The sequence below is a fragment of the Phyllobates terribilis genome, unplaced genomic scaffold (genome assembly GCF_046119375.1).
Source record: "Phyllobates terribilis strain yellow unplaced genomic scaffold, ASM4611937v1 Scaffold_1__5_contigs__length_1240528914, whole genome shotgun sequence".
In the NCBI taxonomy this organism is placed as follows: domain Eukaryota; kingdom Metazoa; phylum Chordata; class Amphibia; order Anura; family Dendrobatidae; genus Phyllobates; species Phyllobates terribilis.
Window position 1 is genome coordinate 175,154,043 of NW_027362761.1, and position 24,045 is coordinate 175,178,087.

At 44.9% G+C, this 24,045-nt stretch overlaps 1 protein-coding gene across 1 annotated transcript in view; it reads right to left on the reverse strand.

Annotated features, from left to right (window-relative positions):
• PTAR1 (protein prenyltransferase alpha subunit repeat containing 1) overlaps positions 1–4,391 on the reverse strand; it is a 75,301-nt gene extending 70,910 nt beyond the window's left edge. Inside the window, exon 1 of the mRNA XM_073670170.1 lies at positions 4,082–4,391. Coding sequence (XP_073526271.1) covers positions 4,082–4,287 — 206 coding nt within the window. The 5' untranslated portion in view covers positions 4,288–4,391. The remainder of the gene's footprint in view (positions 1–4,081) is intronic.
• Between the last annotated feature and the right edge of the window lie 19,654 nt (positions 4,392–24,045).

Here is a 24,045-nt window from a genome sequence, read left to right on the forward strand (position 1 = left end):
CCGTAAAAACGAAACCCGAAAAACAATGGCAAAATTGCATTTTTTTTTTTTCACAATATTGCAATATCGCAAAACACAAAACTCGTCCTCACGATGGCTTGTAATAAACTTATGGGTCTTGAAAGAAGGGGAGGAAAACATGAAATCTCAAAAAAGAAAAATGGCCAGTTCCAAAAGGGGCTTAGGACAAAATGTCAGCATTGGATTTCTGTTGGTGAAAGTCCGATTGTAAAACCATTGTGTGAACAAAGCCTCAATTAGAAGTTGAATCGTAAGTGGGGTGAAGACTACCGGAATTAGTATTTATTGTTAGGCCAGGATCACACGACCATATGGTCTACATCTGAGAAAAAAAACAGTCCGATTATGTATATCAGAGTAGGATCCATTTTTCTTGCATGTGGAAAAAAACAGTTTCAATTTCTCCATTCTGTCAGTCCATGAAAATCGGACTGAATTCAGATGTCATCCGAGTGTGGTCCGATTTTTACACGGACCCATAGACTTGCATGGCCGAGTACAATAGGATAGATGAAGGCAAATCGTGCACGCTGTGATTTTTTTTTTTCCTTGGACCACTCAGTCACAGGAAAACTAAAATATGTAAACGGCTCCATAGAATAACATTGGTCAGCATACGATCCGATGTTTTGACGGACTGCACTTGGAAAGAAACTACAGTTGTCTACATGAGCCCTAAACACTATTAAAGGGACTATGAGGGACTTTAAAAAAAGCCATGTCATTGCTAACAGAGGCAACTACCTGCCTGTTGTACCCGGTGCCGGTCATTGACCGCTTCTGCCGGAGATTCAGCTGCTCCCTGTCATCAGAGCAGTGATGTCTCTTCCTGTTGACATGATGGGACTACTGGTGTCATACTGATTGACAGCCGGCTTCCCCCAATTAGGCAGCAGAGAGCCAGCTGTCAATCAGCATGACACCAGAAGTCCCGCCATGTCAACAGGAAGAGAAACTGCCGCTCTGTTGACGTGATGTCAGCGGAAGTCTGTGACTGCTCTGTGTCAGCGGAGAACGGCGCTGGCACAACAGGCAGGTAGGTAGCACATACCCGTCTGTTGTGCTTAGGCACATTTTTTTTTCCAAGTCCTGGATATCTCCTTTAATTCTAACATATAGATCACACACTTAAAGGAGACCTGTCACCAGAAAAAAACGCTATTAACTGCAGATATGGGGTTAATCTGCAGGTTAATAGCGTTATTAACCTGCCCAGCGCCTGCACTTATCTGAACACTGCGAGGAGTGTTCTCCTCACACAGTCCCGGCTTCAGTCACAGGGGGCGGCGCTGGTCCAGTCACCACTCTGAGAATGCACAGCGGCGACTATAACCGCGCCCCCTGACTGACAGCTGGCCCCAATGCAGAGCCAGGGCCGGGGGGAATAAAGTTAATTTTCTCCCTGCAGCGTTCTACAGGTTAGTAATGCTATTAACCTACAGATTAACCCCATATCTGCAGGGTAATAGCGTTTTTTTTTCTGGTGTCAGATTCCCTTTAATACGTTATGCCTTATCAATAAGATGGGTGATAACTTACTGATCATTGGGGGTCCAAACTCTGGGACCCATTTCAATCCCAAGAAGAATAGGGCTCTAGAACACTCCATTCATTTTGTATGGGACTGCCGGTGAAAGCAGAGTGCAGCGCTCAGCTATTTCATCTTACAGACAATAACAGGACATGTGCCCTAGGTGGCTTCTGTCTCCGACCCCAAGAGAAAATAAATGGCTCAGTGCAATAATCAATACTACACAAGCCTCAGGAAGCACATGACCTTATCGAATAGCACAGCCGGGATTAGCAGAGATGACAGGTCAGGACTGGAGAGGGATTCTGGCTCTGTGATCCCCGGCAGATAGTCTTGTGATGGGAATCAATGTACTGACCAGACCCTGTGTCCACCATCATTGTTTAGTCCGACCTTAGCATCTGAATGATCTTGTATCTGCAGCAAAACCGGTCTCCGCTTTTCTGCTTGTATGTGCACACAACGACCTTTTCAGGCGGATTCTACCTGGATTCCGCCTGAAAAAACGCCAAAAAGAATGAACATATGCACAGCAAGGACTCGTCACAATGTATCAGTGAAGAACAGATGAAGCAAGGATTGAACTGTGGTCTGCAAAACGGATGAGAGTAGGACATGGAGTGAGCCTCACGGACCAGAGACATGGATCTGTGCATAAAACAAGTGTGCAATGGATCAATGACACCGGGGCCGTGTGCTGTCTGAGAAAAGACAGTCAGCAGTGAATGTAGGGAACGTTCTCATACAGAACAGCAGTATTATCCTAAATCCATATGTAGAATTGGCGTAGGGCACGTCCCATCTTAGTGACAGCACTCAGCCACCAGACGGCCATGGGAATTATTGGGCTGGATTTTCTGACCCTGTTCTTTTAGCTAGCTGAGTAAAAAGGCTATACCTCCTACATGGCAAAAACATATGGCTAATGTTACACCACTTGAATGGCTTATTTTATGCGCCTACATTAACAGCCATGCACTTTTGTGAAATATGTGACATAAACAAAAAAAAAAAATTGTTTAAAGATGTTTTCCATTGATTTTTTTTTTAATCCCAAAGGTTTGCTCTCTAGAAAAAAAAAAAATACTAAAATTACCTTCTTTTACAATCCCTTATCAATGGCCCCAGGATGCTGCATAAAGTAAAAGAAAAATAATCTATACTTACCTCGCAGACCAGTGAAAAACCTCTGTTTCAAGACCTTCATCACTCACTGGTCACGTGACCGCTGCAGCCAATCAGTAACCACTGATCAACTAAAGCCTTTCAACTTTTGTCGAGGAGTGCATTCACATATCCATGTGAAATGTCTGAGTGCTGTCCGATTTTTTTTTTTTTAGCAGAAAGCACTCGGACAGATAGCGTTTCACAGATCTAAGCATGGCTGTGAGAATGAGATTGGTGAAACTCAGGGCATATCCTATTCCGATCAGATGTTGCGACTCAGAATATGGAATGGGTGCTGTGTGATAAAAATCAGGCCGCACACTGACAGTCACACAGATGTCTGAATACACTCTTAGGGCTTGTGCAGACTAGAGAATCGGGCCAATTATGGAAGTCACACTCTGATCACACAATCACCAAGAGTGTGATCAGAGTCTCTCGAATGAGGAGGAGAAGATGGACAACAACATTTCTCCATCTTCTACATTCTCTCAGTCCATATAAATCAGACTGCACTCAGATGTCATCCGAGTGCAGTCCAATGTTTCCCCAAGCACTCATTGGCTTGCATGGCCGAGTGCAATCCGAATATCAGCACAAACTCAGACATACTGTGATTTTTTTTACTTGGACCAGCTCTGTCCAAGGTAAAAAAAAAAAAATCTGACAAGTGCACGGCGCCATAGGCTAACATTGGTCCGACTGCAATCCGATGTTTTGTCATATCACACGGCCGTTTGCACCTGCCCTAACAGGAAGAAATGTTCTGCTCAGACAATGATGTGAAGGCTGCAGCCACTTTTTACATCACAAGACCAGCAGGGGGCCGGGGCCTGAGAGTGGAGGAGGGGCACTGGTCCAGGAGGCAAGTATAGCCTTTCTATTACACTATGCAGCACCCTGGAGCTGTTGATCCTGACACTATGCCTAGAGCATATCACCGCTGCAGCCGATCACTGGGAAGAAGCCTGTTGCAGTGGTCAGACATGCTGGCTTAGTGGTCAGGAGCTATAATCAATCACTTATGGGTCGGCTGACAGCACTAAGCGCCATACTTGTGGGTCTGTGCAGCTCTGCAGTACACACGCCATCACTGATCGTCCTGCAGGTTACACTGGTAGTGCAGCCATCCTGCGCTGTCTTCTAGGTGGGTGTTCTCCTTTAAGTATAAATAATGATGGGGGATGGGGCACGTCACATCTGCTGTTGCCATGGACACGACACTGCACACAGCTCAGGTATGGACAGCGCGGTTACTACAGGACAACACTTAAACTTTCCAAACTCTAGCGGCGCCGCCACGTACGTCATAAACAAGCGACGTCACGGCCCGTCAGTGACGTCACCGCCTCCACCACTCACATGTTGGGGTTCCTGCGAAAAGCGCCAGTGATGTCCTTCACCACCCGCTGGACGAGCACCTCCACCTCCTCCTTCCACTCCGCCATGTCCGCGGCTACAGGCGGAGATTCATGCGCTTCCGGGTCAGCCTGCCACTCCTCCGCTGCCGGGTGCACGGCGCCGTCCTTGGTGACTGTGCGTGCTACCGAGTAGAGCGCTGTGTGCATGTGCTCTCCAGCACTGCTGCCTCATAGGCCTACATTCACTCTGCCCCTGCCGGCTGCAGACGTTATGTATGAGGGCAATGGACGGTGACATCAGGGGCCGCCAGAGGGCGCTCACCAGGACAGGGGAGAGTAAGTCCTGCGGATCCCGTCCTGCCACACTGGCTACAAAGCTTCAGTGTGTGATGCTGGACTAAACTTGGCTTCTGGTCACAAAATTATCTTATTATTATTACAGTTATTTTTAGTAAAAAGCAAAACTGATATCCCAGTAACAGAATATAATGCAGTGAGGATTCCTGAGGGGTAAACTGTACAAGTGGAACAAACATGGGCGTTATCAAAAGGGTTAAACGCTTTTGGGCAACTGAGCCCGCACTGTCAACACACAGAAGATCCTCTCATCAAATTCCGAAAATGTATTCTGAGACCAAAAATAAAAACACAACACAAACTATAAACACTCCCTGACGAAGCCCGAGCGAAACGCGCGTTGGAGTGGTGTGAGGGAATCTGTGCCCACATTTGGGGTATGTTGTACCCTTCACCATTAACTTGATTGCAATTACTTTTTCATGCAAATGTGGTCTATTTTCCACTTGGAATATTTTTGTTATTTATTTCTTGATCACTTCACCTATTTATATATACTTATGGTTCATAGACGTATTTATGGTTGCTAAAGCACTTTGCACTTTCTGTTATTTTATACTATCATGATTTAGCAACTGATTGATTATAATATTATGCATTGTTCATAAATATATTATTTTGCATTTATTTTTGCACATTGCACTTTAACAATTATTTATGTAATATCACTATGAGCTGGTTTTTGCATGTTGGCCTATATTTTTGATATGGATACCCCCAGATCTCCTCTTTTTATATTTTCTGTTTTTGTCATGTTGTGTTTTTATTTTTGTTGTGTAGTTCTATACAAATAAATTGATTTCCTATTTATCATAGTTTGGTCTCAGAATACATTTTTTGGTGTCTCGTTGATTTTGGTATTCTTTACGTTTTGGTTATATATTTGGTATTTCTTTTCTGTATAGGTTTTCTCTCATCAAATTCAGCCTACTTTATACTGGTTCAAATGGGTTCTGGGTGTCACAGGTGGCATCAACCAACTTTTACTGATTAGAATAAGTAACTTGTTTTTTTAAAGGGTTAATCAACTTTGGGCCACTAAAGAAACACCAGATAGAGATGTCCTGCTGCATCAAATTCAGTTCACTATACACTGGTTTCAATGGGTTCTGGGCATAAAAACTGTCTACAAAGTGTCAGTCAATTTTGAAATATTTGAATGAGCAATTGGTGTTTTTTAAGGGTTAACTGACTACGAAACGCGTAGACATGGACTTCCCCAGTAAACGTGATGATCCGCCATTTTCCAACAGCGCGGCCATGATACTTGTCCTGGTTTCTAGGTTATTCCACTGATTTCAAACTTCCTATTACAGATTTTGATGCGTGGCTCTGCTCTCTGTGTGTTGGTGATGTAAGATCAGTGGCCCAAAGATATTTAACCCTTTCAAAGCACCAGTTGCTTATTCAAATCAATAAAAATGGTTGTCTACCCATATTGATGCCAGATTTCAAGCCAATAACCCTTGTGGAGTTAAGTAAATTTAATGTAGGGCATCCCCTTCTTTGCACTGGTGGTGTAAAATCAGTGGGCCAAAGTCATAGAACCTTTTAAAAACACCAGTTACTTAGTCAAAGAAGTGGCTGTCGGCATAATTTCATTTCCATTTTTAAAGCCCAATTAGGCCGCTTTAGGCTACGTTCCCACAATGAGCTTTTGGTGAGTTTTTGAAGTTGCAGAATATCTGCACCTATTATTTAAATTGGGTTACTTGCATTTCTTCATTGCGTTTTGTGTGTTTTTTTTTTTAACTTACATTTTTATCGCGTTTTTGATGCTGCATTTTCTGCCTCTTTTTGGTGTGTCATAAAAGAAGGGAACCTAACATAAAATGTAACAATACGTCATTGATCAGAATGGTGGCTGGTGCAATTACCTTGCAGTTCTTCAATCCTGGAAGCAATGGTTTTACGTTCTGTATGTGTTTGTAGAAATTTTCTCTAAGTTAGGGCACGTACAGTATGTCTGAATGAGTTCTATCTGTATTTTTCATGGATAGAACACATACCGGTTATAATCTGTGGAGTCATTCACATGTCCGTGTTTTTTTGTGGACTCTGTGACTGCAAATAAATCATGAAGACATGTTCGTTTTTCATCTGTGTCATGGATCAAAATTATGTATGTATGTAAATATAGATCCAACGACCGCTGTAATGCATCCAGCAATAAGCTGGATCTCACAGGCAGAGTCAGTGAATCAGTGACTCACTGACAGGTCTCATGCACTGCAGTACAGGAGTACTGCAGAGTATGAGACCAGCGATCAAAGTGAAAATTTTACATGTCCTACAGAGGGACTTGGTAAAAAGTGAAAAAAACAGTTCACACAAATCACTAAAATCTGTTTCGCCGCTCAAAACGCAGGGTTTGTGATAAAACAAAAATAAGCGAAAAAACATACACATAACTGGTATCGCTACGTCTGGAACGACCCACTCTATAAAACTGTTGCGTTATTTAGTCCTTTTGGCGAATGACGTAAAAAAAATTTAAAAAAACACCAGAAATGAAGCTTTTTCATCATACTGACTCACAAAAAAGTGAATAAAAAGCAATCACAAAGTCATATGTAAAAAAAAAAATGATATAAATAAAAACGTCAAACCGACCTGCAAAAAACAAGCCATAATATGGCTCATTCGGCAAAAAAAAATAAAAAAGTTACAGCTCTCAGAATTTGACGATGCAAAATCAAGGGTTTTTTTGAAAAATACTGTTTTTAGTTTCTAAAAATAGCAAAGCATAAAAAAAATATATAAATCTGGTATTGCTTTAATTGTACCGACCCGACGAACAAATCGGTCTTATCACTTTTACCGCACGGCGAACGGCGCAAAACATAAAAACAATAACTGAATTATTGGTTTTTGTTCATTGTGTGTCTGAAAAATCTGAATAAAAAGCAATCAAAAATTACTATGTGCCCCAAAATGGTACAATAAAAATGTGCAACTCATCCCGCAAAAAATAAGCCCTCATACAGCTCTGTTCACCAAAAAATAAAAAAGTTACAGCTCTCAGAATATGGCGACGAAAATAACTACCGTACTTTTCGGATCATAAGACGCAATTTTTTTCCCCAAAATTTTGGAGGGAAAGTGGGGTGCGTCTTATGGTCCGAATGTACAGTTTATTCGTACTCCCATGACAGCACCACGAGAAAGGATCCGCCCATCATGGACAGGAAACCTACAGGTTAAAAAGGGCGGCACCTCTCTCCCGCCTCAGTTTAGGTTTCCTGTGCATGATGGGAGACCTATCAGGTTCCTGCAGGAGGAATATTGGAGTGGTCTCTTGCCCAGAGGGATAGACAGGGTACCTGGAGCGATGAGGTTCCTCCCCTGGTCGGTCCTCTTCTTCCTCGAGACGGCAGGGCTCATTGGGGCACCTCCGTGTGCATTCGGCCAGCTTGACATCCCCTCGCTAGAGCTGGATGGTCCGCTGTGTGTGTGAGTAAAAAGTGCCACATGCGGGTAAGACTCCCCCCCCCCCCCCCCGCTTCCTACAAGAGATCGCAGCCGCGCCGGCGGGGAACGTGCAGGCGCGGCCATGTTGCGGCGGGCCTATGACGTACTTCCGGTGCGCTGGCCTCCACCGGAAGTGGGCGCAGTTCGCGCGCGGCCAGGAAGTAGGGGCCGCATGCGAACAGTGGGGACGCCGGAGGCCCATAACAGTATGGGCGTCCCGAACAGTGGGGTGTCCCGCAGGTGTTCTGCCCAACCCGGGGAGGGGGGAGAAGGTAGGGGGGAGGAGGAAAAAGAGCCCCCCCCCCCCTGTGAAAAAAAAAAAAGTTAATCACACAGGTGCCTGCATGGCCAATATAAAATAGGCCTGGCTACATGCAGAGGTGCTTCCCAGCCCTTTGGTTTCTCTTAAACAATGGGAGATACACAGAAGCTTTCACCTGAGCAAGAACAACTGCTGCAGGAGCAGCCCTCTGGGGAGCCCTCACAACAGGCGGTACAACGTCGTTCCCGAACCGGGTCCAGCTGTTCTACTAAGAAGTTTACCGCTAAGAGCAGAAAGGAAGGTCCTGTCGTTCGGCGTGATCCTCTGCCAGTTAAGAAGGATTACTCTGCTTCTACGGTACCGCATATGCCAGGGGGTAAGTGGAATCTTCGTGAAAGTCCTACTAATTGCTCCTCTTTTTTCTTCTCTGTCTATGGAATCTTTCAGAGCAAGAAATGTTAGTTTAAATCAAGGCATAAAGAATGTGCCCTATGTAGCAGCCCGCTCCCTGATGCATATATTAAAAAATTGTGCCAGCCTTGTATTGACAAGGTGATGGTGGAGGAGATCCCGGGGTTTTCTTTAGGCCTAAAAACCTTAATTAAAGAAGAAGTAGGCAAGGCCTTGCGTGAGAATTCTGAGGTTGGGCATTCCCCCTCAGGATCCTCGACCGGGCTCAGATTCCGACATCTCGGACATTTCTTCCTCTTCCATATCCTCCTCTGATAGTGAATCTGAGAGACAATGTTTTCCTTTAAATGAGGTAGATGCCTTAGTGAAAGCTGTCCGTTCTACTATGGGCATTGTGGACGCTAGACCGGAGAAGTCCCTGGAGGATGTTATGTTTGGAGGTTTAGGTCAAAGAAAAAAAAAAGATCCTTTCCCATGAACACAAAGATTAAGGATCTTATTGAAAGAGAGTGGCAGAAGCCGGACAGAAAGGGCAGCATCCCTCCCTCTTTCAAAAGGAGATATCCGTTTGATGATTCCGCATGCTCCTCCTGGTCAAAGGCACCAAGGCTTGATGTGGCCATTGCCAAGGCTTCAAAAAAGGCTTCCCTCCCCTTTGACGACATGGGAGCTTTAAGAGATCCCCTGGACAGACGAGCAGATACCTTTTTAAAAGGTACCTGGGAGACCACTACAGGAGCCCTGAAACCAGCAGTGGCTGCCACCTGCACATCCAGGGCCCTGATGGTCTGGCTTGAACAGCTGGGCAACCAATTGAAAGAAGGTGTCCCCAGAAAGGAGATCATTTCTTCTCTTTCCCTAGTCCAGGGTGCAGCAGCCTTTCTTGCTGACGCGTCTGCAGACTCAGTCAGATTAGCAGCAAAATCATCAGTTCTTTCAAATGCTGCTCGGCGAGCCCTTTGGCTAAAATGCTGACCGGGAGATGTACAAACAAAGTCCAGACTCTGTACAATTCCTTGTGAGGGTGAATATCTTTTCGGCCAGACAATGGATGATCTGTTGGAAAAAGCAGGAGATCCTAAGAAGGGCTTTCCATCTGTACCTCTACCCTCTTTTAAAAGATCCTTTCGGAAAAAGAAGTTTGTCCGTAGGCGATTCTTTAGAGAACAGGAGAAATTCGAGGAAAGAAGTCGAAAAGGTAGAGGCCTACTCCTTGGTTCTTCTTCCAGAGATGAGCGGAAGCCAGGGGAACCACAATCCACCCAGGTGTGTGTGTGTGGGGGGGGGGGGTTTGTCATTGTTTTTTCCGGCTTGGGAACGTATTTCACATAGCAGTTGGTTAGGTTTGGTCTTAAATTTCAATTTCAAACCCTTCCTTACAAGAGATTCGTAATTGTTCCCTCTAGTTCCTCCCCAGAGCGGCAGGCTGCCCTCATATCGGAAATACAAGACCTAATAAAGAAAAACGTCCTGATTGAGGTTCCGAAAACAGAAGAAGGAGACGGATTCTACTCCTCGCTCTTCTTGGTTCCCAAGCCGGATAGCTGTTTCAGGACTATCATAAATTTAAAATCTTTAAATAGGTTTCTTAGAATAGACACCTTCAAAATGGAATCGTTAAAAACGATAATAAAATTGCTTTTTCCCCACTGTTTTATGGTTGTCCTAGATCTTAAAGACGCTTACTACCATGTCCCCATTCATAAGGATTATCAAAAGTACTTAAGATTAGCCATCAAAATTAAAGGGGTGTTAAAACACTACCAGTACACTGCCCTTCCCTTTGGATTGGGTATAGCCCCAAGAGTTTTTACTAAACTGGTGGCAGAAGTGATGGCCCACATAAGAGAAAAAGATATTTTAATAATCCCGTACCTTGATGATTTCCTGATAGTGGGGGACTCCTTTGCACAATGCGAAGCCCATCTTCAGGTAACAATTTCTATCCTACAAAGCTTAGGTTGGTTTCTAAATTTAGAAAAATCTAGATTGATTCCACAAAAAGCCCAACAGTTCCTGGGGGTCATTTTAGATTCAGATAAGCAGTTATGTCATTTATCAGATGAGAAAATTGCGACAATTCAGGGACTAGTGAAACACTGTATAGATAGTCCCTCTATGACACTGCGCAAAGCCAGGTCCTTATTGGGGACCCTGACCTCAAGTTTTTCGGCAGTGCGCTGGTCCCAATTTCATTCAAGGGCTCTTCAATGGGATGTGTTATATAATGACTCAATCCTAGATGGACATCTAGACCGGGAGTTTACGTTGGGCCTTCGCTCCTTACAATCCCTTCGCTGGTGGTTAGTTTACACTAATATTTCTAGGGGAGTCCCTTGGGAAAATAAACCTACGGCAGTTGTAACTACAGACACAAGTGCTACAGGTTGGGGAGCTCATTTTGAAAACCGCTTAATTCAGGGAACCTGGTCAGAAAATGAAGTACGGTTTTCCTCAAATGTTAAGGAACTTTTGGCGATTGATTATGCGCTCAATGGGTTCCTTGTATATTTACAGGGCCAGGATGTCCGTATACTCTCGGACAATCAAGTCTCGGTAGCGTATATAAACCATCAAGGGGGGACTCGTTCAAGAGACTTAATGAGAGTAGCAGACAGTCTTCTTCAAAAAGCAGAAGATCATTTTCTCTCCATTTCTGCGGTGCATCTAAGAGGAAAAGAAAACATCAGGGCAGATTTTCTCAGCCGCAATTCCCTAAAGGAAGGAGAATGGTCATTGAACCCTCGAATATTCTCCAGGATCGTGGCAATGTGGGGTCTTCCAGCAGTGGACTTGTTCGTGACGAAGTCCATTCGGAAAGTGACAACATTTTGTTCTCTAGACCCCAGAGAAAAGCCCCTGGCGGTGGATGCCTTCATGATACCTTGGGAGTTTCCTTTGGCGTACGCCTTCCCTCCTATGGTCCTGCTTCCGTCAGTCCTAAGAAAGATTAGGACAGACGAAGCCAGAGTGATCCTCATATGCCCCTTTTGGCCCAAGAGGCCATGGTTCTCTTGTCTCCGCAAGATATCAATATCAGACCCCTGGATCCTTCCGGAAATCCCGAACCTTCTTACTCAGGGTCCGGTTTCCCATCCTCCAGCCTCAAATCTCCATTTAACGGCATGGAATTTGAGAGGGCACTGTTAGCCAGCAAAGGGTTTTCCTCAAATTTGGTAAACACTCTCTTAAGTAGCAGAAAGCCCGTTACTACCCACATCTATGCTAGAACTTGGAGAAAATTCCTATATTTTACAGAATTCAAGCTGGAGGATGGGATCCCTATTGGGAAGATACTAGAGTTCCTACAACGGGGGTTAGAACAGGGTCTAACCACTAGTACCTTGAAGGTACAGGTGTCAGCTTTAGAGGCCTTATTTGCATCTGATATAGCAGCAAATTATTGGGTAGCACGGTTTATAAAGGCCTCTTTCAGATGTAGACCTATCATTAAATCCAAACCCTCTCCCTGGGATCTAAACCTAGTCTTAAATGCCACTCATAAAATTATATTTCTTAAAACAGCCTTGTTAGTGGCCCTGACTTCGGCCAGAAGAGTAAGTGACATACAGGCCTTTTCTATATCCCCTCCATTTACCCAAATTATGGATGATAGAATTGTGTTAAAGCCTGATCCAGCTTTTCTCCCACAAGTAGTCTCGCGGTTTCATAGAACTCAAGAGGTAAATCTTCCAACCTTTTGTTTCCCCCCTAAGAATCAGAAAGAGGAGAAACTACATACATTAGATGTTAGGAGGTGCGTGCTTAAATATCTGGAGGTTTCACACAATTTTAGGAAAGATAGGTCCCTATTTAAATGCCATCAGGGGGCCAGAGAAGGTTGTAAAGCTTCAAAATCCACAATCGCAAGGTGGATTAGAGAGGCCATCTCCCTCGCTTACTCCTCAGGGGATAGGGAAGTATCGGAAGGGTTGAGAGCACACCAGAGCAGTAGCAACTTTCTGGGCCGAGAAGACGGGGGTTTCCATCGAAGACATACAGTGGTGGCCAAAAGTATTGGCACCCCTGCAATTCTGTCAGATAATACTCAGTTTCTTCCTGAAAATGATTGCAATCACAAATTCTTTGGTCTTATTATCTTCATTTAATTTGCTTGCAAGGAAAAAACACAAAAGAGAATGAAGCAAAAATCAAATCATTGATCATTTCACACAAAACTCCAAAAATGGGCCAGACAAAAGTATTGGCACCCTCAGCCTAATACTTGGTTGCACAACCTTTAGCCAAAATAACTGCGAACAACCGCTTCCGGTAACCATCAATGAGTTTCTTACAATGCTCTGCTGGAATTGTAGACCATTCTTCTTTGGCAAACTGCTCCAGGTCCCTGATATTTGAAGGGTGCCTTCTCCAAACTGCCATTTTGAGATCTCTCCACAGGTGTTCTATGGGATTCAGGTCTGGACTCATTGCTGGCCACCTTAGAAGTCTCCAGTGCTTTCTCTCAAACCATTTTATAGTGCTTTTGGAAGTGTGTTTTGGGTCATTGTCCTGCTGGAAGACCCATGACCTCTGAGGGAGACCCAGCTTTCTCACACTGGGCCCTACATTATGCTGCAAAATTTGTTGGTAGTCTTCAGACTTCATAATGCTATGCACATGGTCAAGCAGTCCAGTGCCAGAGGCAGCAAAGCAACCCCAAAACATCAGGGAACCTCCGCCATGTTTGACTGTAGGGACCGTGTTCTTTTCTTTGAATGCCTCTTTTTTTTTCCTGTACACTCTATATTGATGCTTTTTCCCAAAAAGCTCTACTTTTGTCTCATCTGACCAGAGAACATTCTTCCAAAACGTTTTAGGCTTTCTCAGGTAAGTTTTGGCAAACTCCAGCCTGGCTTTTTTATGTCTCGGGGTAAGAAGTGGGGTCTTCCTGGGTATCCTACCATACAGTCCCTTTTCATTCAGATGCCGACGGATAGTACGGGTTGACACTGTTGTACCCTCGGACTGCAGGGCAGCTTGAACTTATTTGGATGTTTGTCGAGGTTCTTTATCCACCATCCACACAATCTTGCGTTGAAATCTCTCGTCAATTTTTCTTTTCCGTCCACATCTAGGGAGGTTAGCCACAGTGCCATGGGCTTTAAACTTTTTGATGACACTGTGCACGGAAGACACAGGAACATTCAGGTCTTTGGAGATGGACTCGTAGCCTTGAGATTGCTCATGCTTCCTCACAATTTAGTTTCTCAAGTCCTCAGACAGTTCTTTGGTCTTCTTTCTTTTCTCCATGCTCAATGTGGTACACACAAGGACACAGAACAGAGGTTGAGTCAACTTTAATCCATGTTAACTGGCTGCAAGTGTGATTTAGTTATTGCCAACACCTGTTAGGTGCGACAGGTAAGTTACAGGTGCTGTTAATTACACGAATTAGAGAAGCATCACATGATTTTTCAAACAGTGCCAATACTTTTGTCCACCCCCTTTTTTAGGTTTGGTGTGGAATTGTATCCAATTTGGCTTTAGGACAATTCTTTTTGTGTTTTTTCATTGAAGACAAATTAAATGAAGATAATAATAGCAAAGAATTTGTGATTGCAATCATTTTCAGGAAGAAACTGAGTATTATCTGACAGAATTGCAGGGGTGCCAATACTTTTGGCCACCACTGTATGTAAGGCTTCCACCTGGTCTTCTCCCTCCACCTTCTATAGGCATTATAGATTGGACTTGGGTGACTCTTCTGACCTCACCTTTGGGAGAAGGGTGCTTCAAGCTGTGGTCCCTCCCTAATCTCCTTTCGTCTCTGTAATTCTCTTGTGGTGCTGTCATGGGAGTACGAATAAAGCCTTAGTTACTTACCGGTAACGGGATTTTTCGGAGCCCATGACAGCACCCTTATATTCCCTCCCTACACTGGTGTTGTTATTGCACTCCCGTAGAGTTATTTCTTCTTTTTTTTTTTTTTTGCACCTTTGGGGGAAGTTACTTAAAGTAATTGGCTTAAAATGAATTTGTTTTGTTGTTATTAACCTTGGCGGTCCTCTCATGCTCTGTTAACTAAACTGAGGCGGGAGAGAGGTGCCGCCCTTTTTAACCTGTAGGTTTCCTGTCCATGATGGGCGGATCCTCTCTCGTGGTGCTGTCATGGGCTCCGAAAAATCCCATTACCGGTAAGTAACTAAGGCTTTTTGTGATGTGGGGGGGCGGCTGCGGCAGCATGGGCTGCGGCTGGGGTGGCGTTACCCAGTGGGCGCCGCCATTAATTCACTTTGGCCGCGCTAGACATCAGGAGGTGGGCGGTCTCCCGTCCAGATCGCGCACTGCAGTGACGTTACTAAGAGGCAGGGCCGGGGATGACTGCGCGCTGTGCTGTTCTGTGTTTCCCCGGCCCTGCCTGTTAGTAACGTCACTGCAGCGCGCGATCTGGACGGGAGACCGCCCACCTCCTGATGTCTAGCGCGGCCATAGTGAATTCATGGCGGCGCCCGCTGGGTAACACCAATCCATCACCGCCCCAGCTGCCTCAGCCCCCTCTGCAGCCACAGCCCCCTCCGCAGCCCCAGCCGCCTTCACTGCCACAGCCCCCTCCACAGCCCCCACCGCTGCCACAGCCCCAGCCGCCTACGCTGCCGCAGCCCCCAGCCCGTGTGACCCTGCTCCCTGCCTATCCAGAATGAGAGGCAAGCATTATAAGGTAGAAGTAAAGTGAAAAAGCACGTCAAACACTTTACCACTCCAGTGGTGAACTATAACTCCTAGCATGACATAAGAGCTGAAGGACGTCCTGGGAGTTATAGTTCTCAGGGCAAACACATGACATAAATGTGGGGAACTATAACTCCCCAGCATGTCATAGCTTCCCCCCCATTTTCCACCTCTAAAACCTGTGTGTGTCTTATAGTCCGAAAAATATGGTACTTTTATTAAAAAAAAAAAAAAAACATTTTTACTGTGTGATAGCAACAAAACCTAAAAAAAACCCAATATAAATCTGGTACCGCTGTAATCACACCGACCTGAAGAATAAATCCGCCTTATCACTTATACCGTACTGTGAACCGCGAAAAAATCAAAATAAGAACTATTCTGGTACTGCTGTCTATTTCCTCATTCTGCCTTCAAAAAAAATCGGAATAAGGCTCAGCTCACGTTTATCCTGCGCTCTCCGCTGAGCGCTTACGTTGGGAGAATACTTACGTTGGGGTTTCTGTGTAAATTATTATTATTAAATTCACCAAAACCACAATTCAGACAACAAAACAGATGGATATCAAAATAATCTTGGCACTCAAGTATGTATTAAGGAAGTGAGAATTTAATGCAGTCCATTCATATTACAAACAAAAACGTTTCGGTCACACAGACCTTCATCAGTTAACTGCAGAGAATGTAAAATAATGTGAGTAAAATAAAATACATAATCAAAAAGAACAGATTTCATACAGTTGAATTACATATAGGCGTACTCATAGGAGAGGGAGGGGTAAACAAGGGGAGGGGGGGGGATTAGGGTTGTGGGGGAATTCATAGGGATGCGGGAAGCTAGCTCCATATATTAAATCTGGTAAAGGTGAAAGAGGCACCTACCAGAATGTTTGTAATGCAAATGAATTAATTTGCATAGGCAGCACGTGTTGTGTCATAGTCCATTACAGAACTATCTAAGAACATTAGAAAGTGGGTATTAGAGAGCACCAAGGCTCACTGGTGCACAGACTAAATGGCACACATAAAACAGAGCATCCCTATGAATTCCCCCACAACCCTAAACTCCCCCCCCCTCCCTCCCCTTGTTTACCCCTCCCTCTCCTATGAGTACGCCTATATGTAATTCAACTGTATGAAATCTGTTCTTTTTGATTATGTATTTTATTTTACTCACATTATTTTACATTCTCTGCAGTTAACTGATGAAGGTCTGTGTGACCGAAACGTTTTTGTTTGTAATATGAATGGACTGCATTAAATTCTCACTTCCTTAATACATACTTGAGTGCCAAGATTATTTTGATATACAAAAGGGTTCAGCCCCTACTTGAGCACCATTATTCAGCAGTGCAGCGATTTTTTTACATTGAAACAAAACAGATGGAGACACTCACTTATGAGGCTGATGGAGTCCCTTTGGACTGGTCTCTGTTCCGGCGGCGTACCATCATTTTAGGCTTTTTTTTAGCGCACAAGTGTGGACGACCACAGATCTGTGCATGCCTAAAAAGATGGAGACCACTGGAGCAGACGTCAAACGGACTCCAAATTTTCTCCATCTGCCTCTTTGTGGTGGGTGGTTATGTTGGGGGTTTCGTCTGAATCGCATTTTTGTGGGATTTACACGGAAATCCAGTCGTAAGTGCTCAACGTAGACTGGCTATCCAGTCTTATTCTGGAAGCAAGCGAAAATTATGTACCCCAAAATGTTACCAATAAAATCCCTACTTTATCCCACACAAACCCAGCCCCCACTCAGGTCTGTCATCTGTCACTGGGACTACAGGGGGTCCTATGTTACTTGTAGAACAAAGATTCTGGAAAAGGGACATGGCTCCTGCCCCCTCAAATAAAATCCAGTGAATTCTGCGCTCCCAAATCCAAGTGCCCCACTGTGTCTAAACCGCAGTAAGAGGCCACATGTTTGGCATAATTCTAGCGGGGAGAGCATTTAATTTACAGGGTGTGTGTCACCAGGAGAAATGTATGGGGTACTACACTTTATGGGGGCACAATATATGGGCACTAAACTGGTAACTTGTCGGGATTTACCACTGTTTAGGCACATCAGGGGCTCTCCAAACGTGACATGACACCCGCAGACCATTCCATCAAAGTCTGCTTTCCAAACGTTACTCCTTTCTTTCCAAGCCCTGCCATGCACCCAAACAATAGTTTTCCCCTACATATAGGGTATGTCCATACTCAGGAGAAATTGCACAACAAATTTTGGGGTCCTGTTACACTTGTGAAAATAAAAAAATTGGGGCTAAAAGTACATTTTTGTGGAAAAAAAATGTAATTCTTAATTTCACGTCTCTACGTTATAAACTTGTGTGAAGCACCTGGCGGTTCAAGGTGTTTACCACACATCAGTGGGGTCTAGTTTCCAAAATGGGGTCACTTGTGGGGGGTTTCCACTGTTTAGGCACTTCACGGGCTCCCCAAACACGACATGGCGTCCGCTAATTATTCAAGCAAATTTTACATTCAAAAAGTCAAATGGCGCTCCTTCCCGTCTGAACCCTGCCGTGCTCCCAAACAGTGTTTTTTCCCCCCACATATGGGGTATCAGCTTACTCAGGAGGAATTGCACAACAGATAGTATGGGGCAATTTCTCCTGTTACCCTTATGAAAATGCAAAATTGGGGGTTGAAAAACATTTTTGTGGGAAAAATGTGAAAATTTAATTTTTTTACGGCTCAATGTTTGTGATTTTGAGCACCTTGAGGGGTGCATTTTTTAGAATGGTGTCACTTTTGGGTATTTTCTCTCATATAGATCCCTTAAAGTCACTTCAAATGTGATGTGTTCCCTAAAAAAATGGTTTTGTAAATTTTGTTGGAAAAATGAGAAATCGCTGGTCAACTTTTAACCCTTATAACTTCCTATTCAAAATAATATTGGTTCCAAAATTGTGCTGCTGTAAAGTAGACATGTGGGAAATGTTATTTATTATCTATTTTGTGTGACATATCTCTCTGATATAAAATAACAAAAGAGTGGCTTCAGAACAACTCTGTGACCATTCTTGACTGGCCCAGCCAGAGCCCTGACCTAAACCCAATTGAGCATCTCTGGAGAGACCTTAAAATGGCTGTCCACCAACGTTCACCATCCAACCTGACGGAACTGGAGAGGATCTGCAAGGAAGAATGGCAGAGGATCCCCAAATCCAGGTGTGAAAAACTTGTTGCATCATTCCCAAGAAGACTCATGGCTGTACTAGCTCAAAAGGGTGCTTCTACTCAATACTGAGCAAAGGGTCTGAATACTTATGACCATGTGATATTTCAGTTTTTCTTTTTTAATAAATTTGCAAAAATTTCTACATTTCTGTTTATTTCAGTCAAGATGGGGTGCAGATGAGAAAAAAAAAATAACTTTTTAGAATTTACTAAATGGCTGCAATGAAACAAAGAGTGAAAATGTAAAGGGGTCTGAATACTTTCCGTACCCACTGTAATTGGCTCTGTCCTTAAGGGGTTAAGACAGATGTGTTTATTGATGCAAATTCATCCACTGTATAAACAATATTGACGTTTTGGCCAATAGCATGGCCTTCATCAGAACTGAAAAGTATAAATAAATAACAAAAACATGTAAACAAGAAATTCATACAAAAGTGGATAACAAGTGTATTTAGAGACAGAACAAATCATGTGTATATGCACATTTGTATCAGATAAATAGTAACAAGTCCAAACAGTATACAGCAGTGATACAGATCAATGAATTAAACTGTGTAAAATACTATAACAGCGATCCACTAAGTGAAAACCAAAAGAAAGAAAACAAAATGGTTTCTCAATTCTTCTTACCATCAGTGTCAATAGATTATAATGAGGACAAAGGACTAGTATTCAAATTAGGAATGTCCCATGTAATGGCACAAAGGCCTAAAATATAGTAGAAAAATGAATGAGTAAACACACAATGACAGTAATAGATACTAAGCCAAATAGTAGGCGCAAGAAGTTGGGATTATAGTCCCAAAGAGCTCACAACGTAAATGATAAGATTAACATGTGTCATGTACTTACCAGAAGGACCCTCTTAGTTAAGCTCCAATGAGCGCTAGGGAACTGCACTACTATGCTTGTGGTACAGTTCTGTGTGTAAGGGACTGCAGGTGTCTTAAATGTAGGAGTCTGACCTATGACCGGGAAGAGATCACCATTTGTGTTGGACCACGTGGCCGCAATATGCCCACACTGTATTGACGTGTCCAGGTGACCGAAATTGACGCTGCGGTCTCCGGAAAGCATTCCTGTTACTATGGTGCATGATCTCGCATCTCTTTGTCACCGTAAGTGACATGACCCGGAAATGACATTGTGGTTTGATGAGCGAGCTGTAGTAACTTTAGTAAAGGGCTGTATGTATTTATGTCACCGGAAGTGATGTGTTCCAAGGAAAAGTATCACTGTGATAGGCACACTTGGTGGGAAACAATATGTAAATGGGAGAAGAGGCATGTATGAGATTGGTAAACAAAAGGGAATGCTAATGAAGAAAGGGGTAGGTGGAGAGCTGAGGGGAATACTCCTATGGTAGCCCAGTAGGACTCTGTTGGTAAAGGGAATGCAGAACAAATAGAACTGTGTACTAATAACGTTTATTGTGCTATAAAGTCGGACTTATATAAATGTCTATACTAGATAAATGAAACCTTAAAAGATATATGTACACTAACAAGTATCTGGGTGCAATCCAGGTCCTGTCCATGATTAACAATGTAATGAGTGGCGTGTCCTAGCGGCCATGTAAAAAGGACATGTGGAGCTGATCTCCCTCAGCCCAGTGTACGACGTTCCCTAGCAGACCCAGATTCGGTGCAAATCGGTGGTGAGGATGACGCGCAGCAAAGCTCAGAAGCAGAGGGCCCAAGAGAGCACGGCGTCCAAGGGCTGAAAAAAAAATTGGGAGGCACTCCAATGCCCCTTGGAAGAGACGTAGAGTTCCTCATGAAAAAATGTTCCCATTATTAGGAAGTGGGTCTCCCATAGTGTTGGCCTATGCAGTGAATGCAAGGGCTGCCAAAAATTGGGAGGCACTCCAATACCCCTTGGAAGAGACGTGTAGGAGGGCCTCCTAAAAAAAATGTTCCCATTAGAAAGGAGCGGGTCTCCTATACTTGTAATGCCCATGTATGGAGTGACAAACATTTACCCCTGGGGGGTATACATGAGCATACTTTATAAAAAAAATTTTTACGGGCATCATAAAAACCCTTTAAAAAATTATGTGGGTGTTGCATCACGGACCACGGTCACCCTGGTGATATGGTGGTGGAGGAGAAGGAGGAGAACAAGAGCAAATAGCCAAAATCAGGAAGCGTATACATATGTGTGGGTTTGAAAAGGTGCATGGGAATACGCCTCCCAAAAAAAGACACTGGATTTGAGTTTATGTTATGCTGCTATCATTCTATGGTGTTGACAAGTCTGGCCCAATCCAGCACTTGTTCATTTTTATAAGAGTCAGCCTGTCAGCATTTTTAGTTGTCTGGCGGATGTGCTTATCAGTTATAATTCTACCAGCGGCACTAAAAACCCGCTCTGATAAAACGCTAGCTGCAGGGCAGCCCAGGACCTCCAAGGCATAGAAAGCCAGTTCATTCCACATATCCAGCTTGGATACCCAATAATTATAAGTCACAGAGGAATCACGGAGGACATTGGTACGGTCGGCAAGGTACTCCCTCAGCATCTTCCCAAACTTTGCACTCCTTGTGACAGTACCTTGCGCCTCAGGGCCTGTGCGATGGGAGGGGCTGAGAAAATGCTCCCAAAACTTTGACAGTGTTCCCCTGCCTCTGCTGGATTGGAGTTGTGTCTCTCTCGCCTGTAGTCCTTGATTGTCCAACGAACTGTGACCTCTGCCGCCAGCGTTTTCAGATGGGAATTTTTTTAATAGTTCCACAACAAGGGCCTTCTGGTACTGCCCCATTTTTGTAGACCTGTCTGCCTCAGGAATAAGAGATATAAAGATCTCCTTGTAGCGTGGGTCTAGAAGTGTCACCAACCAGTAATGACTGTCACCCAAAATTTTGAGAACGCAAGGGTCATGGGAAAGGCAGCGTAACATAAACTCAGCCATGCGTGCCAGACTGTTAACAGGCAAGACTTCTGTGTCCTCACCAAGAGGACAAGTGACCATGCTCTCCTCCTCTCTGTCCTCAGGCCATCCACTCTGAAGAGACGGTATGACAGTTGTGCAGGTAGTACCTTCTATAGCGCATGAAACTAGCTCCTGTTCTTCCTCCTCCTTCTCCTCTTCCTCATTGTCACCCAATTCACGTTGGGATGAGATGAGGCTGGGCTGTGTGTAATCACCCTGTATGGTTCCTTGCTCCATCTCATCGTGCTCTGCCTGCAATGCATCCTCTTTGATTGTGAGCAGAGAGCGTTTCAGAAGACAGAGAAGCAGGATGGTGACGCTAATTATGCCGTCATCGCCGCTCACCATCTTGGTGGAGTCCTCAAAGTTTTGGAGGATGGTACATATGTCTGACATCCATGTCCACTCCTAAGGTCTTATGTGTGGAGTCTGAACTGAATACCGACGGCCTTGTTGATGCTGGTACTCAACAACTGCCCTCTTCTGATCACAAATCCTTCCCAACATCTGGAGTGTAGAGTTCCAACGTGTGGGGACAGCACACACCAGTCTCTGAGCCGGAAGCAAACGCTGCTGAAACACGGCAAGGGTGGCGGAAGCTGTAGGTGACTTTCTAAAATGGGCACACAGGCGGCGTACTTTAACAAGCAGATCCGGCAGCTCCGGTTAGGATTTGAGAAACCGCTGAACCACGAGGTTAAGCACATGGGCCAGGCATGGTATGTGTGTGAGTTCGCCTCGCCTCAGAGCCATCACCAGGTTCCGGCCATTGTCACACATGACCATGCCTGGCTGTAGGATCAGCGTTGTAAGCCACAGATCTGCCTGCTCTTTCAGAGCTGTCCACAACTCTTCAGCATTGTGCGGTTTGTCACCTAAGCATATTAGCTTCAGTACAGCCTGTTGCCGCTTAGCCGAAGCAATGCTGCAGTGCTTTCAGCTTGTGACTGATGTGATCATTTCGGAGATGGAGGCTGAGGAGGATGAGGTGCAGGAGCTGTAGACTTTGGGGGCAACCCTGATTGACCTAGGGCCTGCAATTCTTGGTGTCGGGAGGACGTGTTCCGTCCCAAGGTCCGTCTTGGTCCCGGCTTCCACTATGTTAACCCAGTGTGCCGTCAGCGAGATGTACCGTCCCTACCCACAAGCACTTGTCCACATATCCGTGGTTAGGTGGACTTTCCCGGTAACTGCGTTGTTCAAGGCACGTCTAATGTTTTGGGACATGTGTTTGTGTAATGTGGGGACTGCACACCAGGAGAAATAGTGGCGGCTGGGGACCGAGTACCGAGGGACGGCCGCCGCCATCAGGTTGCGGAATGCTTCCTTCTCCACGGACCTAAAAGGCAACATTTCGAGCGCAAGCAGTCGCGAAATGTGGGAATTTAGTAATGTGGCCTGTGGTGCGTATTTGCGCTTGCGTTCCAAGGACTGGGGTATATACAACTGAACGCTGCGCTGGGACAAGGACGACGTGGACGTGCTTCCTGATACTGCTACTTGAGAGTGTGCAATGACAGGTGCAGGGCAGGAGGCATCTTCACATGCACCATGGACAGGGGATTGGCTTGCAAGCACAACACCGGAAGAAGCTGTGGTGCCACCTGCAGACACTGTTCCTGGACCCTGGGGCTCGGCCGACTAAGTTGGTTGCTTTGCTGCCATGTGCCTGATCATGCTGGTGGTGGTCAGGCTTGTAGTTTTGCCACCCCTGTTGATGCTGGCCTGGCAGGTGGTGCAAATGGCCTTTTTGGGGTTATCGGCAGAGTCTTTAAAAAACAACCAAACTCGGGAAGACCTAACAGTTGTACTGGCAACTTCCTTCGTGTTGGTGTTACGGGGAACGGTTGCCTGCCTTCTGTCTGCGGCCACCACACTGCTTCTTCCTGCCTGTTGGGATGCTCTGCCTTCCTCCCCCTGTGTGCTGCTCTCCTCGCTCTGCATGTCCTCCTGCCAGGTTGGGTCAGTTTCTATATCATCCACCACCTTGTCTTCCACTTCCGCACCCTGGTCCTCCCCCTGACTTTCTGCCAATTGTGTCTCATCATCGTCCACCTCTTGTGACACTTTCCCACCTTCATCTTCGTGTGACCGTGGCTGCTCATATATTTGGGCATCACTACATGCGATCTCTTCTTACCCCGCTTCAAGTGGACCGGGCGAGAGGCCCAAATCTATAGATGAAAAAGTTAACAGCTCTTCGGAGTGTACAAGTGTGGGATCAGTTGTCTCTGGGCACTCGGCATGGTGGGAGGAAGGAGGATCAGGGTGAGGAATATGCGGTCCAGACTCACGGCTACTGAGACTTGACCGTGTGGAAGACTGGGTGGTGGTGGTGGCTAAGTGACTGGAAGCATTATCTGCTATCCAACCAATAACCTTTTCACACTGCTCTGTGTTCAATAGTGGTGTTCTGCGATCCCCTATTAATTGGGACAGGAAGGTCAAGCGAGAAGATGTGGGTGTTTGTTGTGGCACAATTTCAGCTTGCCCACTGCACTCACCATCACCATCACGTCCAGTTCCCCGTCCCTTGCCACGTGCCTTGCCCATTTTAAATGGAGAACACTATCTTCCACACTCACTACAAATGACTGAATTTGGAGCAAACTTATATGTGATCCTTGTGACGGACAAACCACAGTTTTAAATAGCTGGCCTGTAG